General features: G+C 71.6%; 1 protein-coding gene across 1 annotated transcript in view; it reads right to left on the minus strand.

Moving 5' to 3' along the window:
* Window positions 1-5,082, minus strand: part of EMIHUDRAFT_241766 (hypothetical protein) — a gene marked incomplete at both ends in the record, with an annotated part of 11,370 nt that overhangs the window by 514 nt on the left and 5,774 nt on the right. The window contains 4 exons of the mRNA XM_005773197.1: window positions 46-107; window positions 409-2,502; window positions 2,632-2,781; window positions 2,941-5,043. Coding sequence (XP_005773254.1) covers window positions 46-107; window positions 409-2,502; window positions 2,632-2,781; window positions 2,941-5,043 — 4,409 coding nt within the window. The remainder of the gene's footprint in view (window positions 1-45; window positions 108-408; window positions 2,503-2,631; window positions 2,782-2,940; window positions 5,044-5,082) is intronic.

A 5,082-nucleotide genomic window follows, 5' to 3' on the forward strand; every position in this document is an offset into this window, starting at 1 on the left:
ATCGTCGCGAGGACGTCGTAGTTGGATGCGTACGAGTCGGTGCACCCGACATACAGACAGCTGTCGTCGTCGACGCGCGCGATGGGGTTGAAGTTGTCGGCGCGGTCCTGCGGTCGGCGGAGGGCGGTGGGCTCGGAGTGCGTTACAAGCAGGGTGCGCGTGCGTGCGTGCGTGCGTGCGTGCGTGCGTGCGTGCGTGCGTGCGTGCGTGCGTGCGTGCGTGCGTGCGTGCGTGCGTGCGTGCGTGCGTGCGTGCGTGCGTGTGTGCGTGTGTGCGTGCGTGCGTGTGTGTGGTGTGTGGTGGGTGAGGCGCGTGCGTGCGTGCATGTGTGTGGTGAGTGTGGTGGGTGCGCTGGGGGTCGCGGGCGGCGCGCTCGCCTCGGTGCAGCCTCGGTAGATGAGGCAGGACCCGTCGTTTGCGGTGGCGTTGTCCGCGTAGTTGTTGGCGAGCAAGTCGGTGCAGCCGAGGACGTAGCAGCTGCCGTCGTCAACCGTCGCTGACGCGAGGTAGTTGAGCGCGTGTAAGGCAGTGCAGCCGCCGCGCGCCCACTCGCAAGCCCCCTCCATGTACAGGTCGGCGGCGGGGTCGTAGTTGAGGGCGACGGCGTGCGTGCAGCCCGCCTCCGCGCAGAGCTCCGGCCCGCCCGCCGTCGCCGCGGGCAGGTAGTTGTCCGCGCTCGGCGACCTGCAGCCGAGCACGGACCACGAGCACGTGCCGTCGTCCACCGTCGCCTGTGGGCGGAACTCCTTGCGCGCCGGGTCGGTGCAGCCAATCACGACGCACGAGCCGTCGTCGAGGCGCGCCGCGGGGACAAAGTTGGCCGCGGCGGGCTGCGTGCACCCGCGCGGCGGCCGCTCGCACGATCCATCCTCCACCGTCGCTCGCGGGTCGTGGTTGGCCGCGTCAGGGTTGGTGCAGCCCGCGTACTCGCACCCGCTGCTGATGGTGGTGACGGCGGCGATTCCGCTCAAGCCAGGAATGTGGTTGGCCGCGAGCGGGTCGAGGCACGCGGAGAGCACAAAGCTGCACGAGCCGTCGTCGACCGTCGCCTCGGGTTCAAAGTTGGACGCCTCGTACGGCGGCGCGCCGCGCGCCATACAGCCGGGCACGCGAGGCAAGCAGCAATCGGCGCAGCCGCGCGTCGCCTGGCGCAAGAAGTTGAGGGCGGCCGCGTCGTCGCAGCCGACCACCTCGTACTCGCACCCCTCCGAGCGCGTGGCGGCCGGGTCGTGGTTGAGCGCCTCCGTGTCCATGCAACCAAGCACGAGGGCGACGCAGCTGTCGTCGTCGGCGGTCGCGAGCGGCTGGAAGTTGACGGCGCTCGGGTCGGTGCATCCGTAGAGCAGCCCTGGCGCCCTCTCCGACAGCGCACGGCCGGGGGACTCCTCCCCCTCCCCCAAGAAGAAGGTCCGCAGCGGCTCGCATCGGCCGCCGTCGTTGCGCTGCGCGAGCGGGTTGTAGTTTGCGGCCGAGCTGTTGGTGCAGCCGAGCAGCGGCGCGACGCACGACCCGTCGCCAAACGTGGCGGACGGCGCAAAGTTGACGGCCAGCGGGTCGGTGCAGCCGCCGTAGCGGCACAGGCCCGCGTCGGAGACGTCCGCCCACGCCGCATAGTTTGCTGCCGCCGGGTCGGTGCAGCCTGCGGGCGTGGGCGGGCACGAGCCGTCGTACACGTTGGTCTCGGGGTCAAAGTCCCTCGCACCGGGGCGCGTGCAGCCGAGGATGGCGCACGAGCCGTCGTCCGAGGTGGCGATCGGCAGGTAGTTGGCCGCGCGCGCGTCGGTGCACCCCGCGAGTGGAAAGTCGCAGCTGCCGTCGTCCACCGTCGCGTCCGCGTCGTAGTTGGCTGCCGATGCAAAGGCGCAGCCGAGTCGAGGCAGGTCACACGAGCGGTTGCCGACCGCGTCCACCTCTGCGAGCGGGTTGTAGTTGAGCGCGGAGGGGTCGCGGCAGCCGACCACCGCGAAGGAGCACGAGCCGTCGTAGAACGTCGCCAAGGCGTCGTAGTTGAGCGCCGACGGAGCCACGCAGCCCGTCCGGTTTGGCACGCACGACGCAGGGTCTGGCTCAAAGACGAGGCTCGCGGGCGGGTCGCCCCGTGCGGCAAAGTTGAGCGCCGTCGGGTCGGTGCAGGCCCGGACGACGTACCTGCAGCTGCCGTCGTGCACGGTCGCCTCGGCGTTGTAGTTTGACGCCTGGCCCGCCATGCAGCCCGGCCGCCGCGCGATGCACGTCCCGTCATCGGCCGTCGCCGCCGGCCAAAAGTTAAGCGCCGACGGCTCCGTGCAGCCGTCCACCTCAAAGGTGCACCCGCCGACGTCCTTGGTTGCGTTGGCCTGGTAGTTGCTCGCCGCGGGGACTGTGCACCCGATCGTGTGCGGCACGCAGGAGCCGTCGTCCACCGCGGCGGCGGGGTTGTAGTTGGACTCATCGGGGTCGGTGCAGCCGCCGGGGAGGTACTCGCACGAGCCGTCGTGCAGCGTCGCGAGAGGGTCAAAGTTGCTCGCGACAGAGGCGGTGCATCCGGGTCGCGCGGGCTGCGGCGGCGACGGCAGCGGCAGGTTGACTGGCAGGAGCGGCGGCGACGGCGGGAGCGTGCGCGGCCCGCAGTCTGCGCAGTCGGTGCCATACTCGCAGTCGGCGAACTGGGAGTTCGGCCCACCGTCGTCGCAGACGAAATCCTTGGCGTAGGGGCACTCGTCGCTGCAGACGAGGTCGGACGGCGGCGGCGACGGCGGCACCACCGCCACCACCGAGCCAAAATACACAGAGGGCGCAATGCTCACATCCACGTAAGAGGGCGAGGATGGCGGCGACGGACGGGAGGGCGGCGAGGGCGGCGAGGGCGGCGAGGGCGGCGAGGGCGGCGAGGGCGGCGAAAAGGGTGGCGAGGGCGGCGAGGGCGGCGAGGGCGGCGAGGGCGGGAGCAGGGCGGAGGACAGGAAGGAGGCGAAGGCGGCGCCCGGGCGGACCAGCGGCGGCAGAGAGACGACGAAAAAGTCGCCCGACGAGGCTGGCGGCGGCTGCGTGAGGAAAAAGTCGCCCGACGCCACCGGGGGTACGAGGGTGAGCTCCGGCAGGCTGACGCTGTCGGTCGGCACCGTCGCCGGCGGCGTGTGCCGCATCAGGAAGCCGAGCGGGTCGTCGCCAAAGCCAGCAGACCCGTAAACCTCTGGCAGCGGCATGTCGTCGACACCGGGGAGGAGGTCGATGGCGTCCGCGCGCTGCATCTCGCGCCGGTCGAGGCGGAAGAGGGTCGGGTCCTCTTCGGCCAGGTACGAGTCCGCCTGCGCGAGGTCGACAGGCTCGAGGCCAAACGCGTCGTCGAGCCCGCCAGCGGCCGCGTACAGCTCGTCAAACAAGGCCGCGCTGTCGTCGAGGTCAGCGCCGCCCGCGCCAAGCCCGTCCTTGCCGCCAACAGGGGTGGGGAGCTGGACGGCGCCCAAGGCCGGAGCCGGCCTGAGCGAGCCGTCCGCGAGCCCGCCGGCAAAGGCGCGATCGACAGCGGTAAAGCCGGTGCCCTCAATGAGGTCGCGGGCAGCTGCCAGCTCGGCACCACCGCCGAAGGACATCCCCGACGCGAAGCTGTGCCCCGTGAGGGACTGCGGTATCAACTCGATGTCGATGAAACCACCGCCGAGACGCCCCAGCGCCGGGGTCCCGGGCTGTCCGAGCAAGGCTGCGTGCTGCCGCAAGAGAGTGATCTCATCCACTGGGGCCGCCGCCGCCACTGGCGCAAAACCGCCCTGCCCGAAAGCGAAGGCTTGGGCTCCGAGCGAGACAGCCGAAGCGAAGCTCGCCGCAGATAAGCCCAAGCCGGCGACGCCCAACTCGTCCAAGAGCGTGAGCTCGTCGACCGGCACGTCGAGGCCGGGCGTATGCGGAGGATGGGGCGCCCACTGCGCTCCGGCATCATCCGTCCCCGCCGCGCCAAAAGCGGCGGCCGCGGGGCCCTGCCCGAGGGCGAAGGCTTGGGCTCCGAGCGAGGCAGCCGAAGCGAAGCTCGCCGCAGATAAGCCCAAGCCGGCGACGCCCAACTCGCCCAAGAGCGTGAGCTCGTCGACCGGCACGTCGAGGCCGGGCATATGCGGAGGATGGGGCGCCCACTGCGCTCCGGCATCATCCGTCCCCGCCGCGCCAAAAGCGGCGGCCGCGGGGCCCTGCCCGAGGGCGAAGGCTTGGGCTCCGAGCGAGACAGCCGAAGCAAAGCTCGCCGCCGATATGCCCAAGCCGGCGACGCCGAGTTCGTCCAAGAGCGTGAGCTCGTCGACCGGCACGTCGAGGCCGGGGTGGGGCGCCCACTGCCCGCCGGCTCTGCCGACACCGAAGGCAGCCTCGAGTGCTGGAAAACCGTCGGTGCCGTCGGCGAAATGCGCCCTACCCCACGAGAGCGTCGAGCCAAAGCTCGCCGTGGAGGCCACCTCCAGCAGCCCCGGGAGCTGTAGCCCGTGTGTCGGCCCGAGGTCCGCGAGCTCTGGCAGGCGGGGCGCGCCGCCCCGTCCAAACGCATGCAGCGGCTCCGTCGCCGCCCCAAAGGGCTGCGCGAGTGGGCCTAAGTAGGCGGCCAAATCGCCCCCGAACGAGACCGCCGACCCAAACGACGCCATCGACAAGTGCTCCGGCGACTCGAGGCCCAAGACGAGGGGGTCCAAGTCGCGCACCGCGTCGCCGCCCAGCGCATCGGGCAGCGCGGGCAGGCCGCCGTCAAGTGGCAAACCGTCGAGCAGGGGCAAGCCGTCGAGCAGGGGCAAGCCATCGAGCGGGCTGAGGGCGGGCAACCCGCCGAGCACCCCGCCAAACGAGGCCGCCGACGTGAAGCTGCCCGCGAAGGACATGCCCCTCGTGTCCAGGTCGCGGAGCAGGTCCAGGTCCAAGTCGCGCAGCACATCGGCCTGCTCTGTGCCCAGCAGGTCGGTACGCAGCAGCGCCTCGAGGGGCTGGGCGGCCGGGTGGGCGGCGGGTAGGAGCGGGTGGCCCGGGAGGCCGCCAAAGCCGTCGAAGCCGCCTGCCAGCTGCGTCTCGAGCCACTCGGCGTCCGCCAGCCTGGCCAGGTCGGTCAGCCCCGGCAAAGCGCCCCCGAAC

The sequence above is a fragment of the Emiliania huxleyi genome, assembly GCF_000372725.1.
Source record: "Emiliania huxleyi CCMP1516 unplaced genomic scaffold EMIHUscaffold_342, whole genome shotgun sequence".
Classification (NCBI taxonomy): Eukaryota; Haptophyta; order Isochrysidales; family Noelaerhabdaceae; genus Emiliania; species Emiliania huxleyi.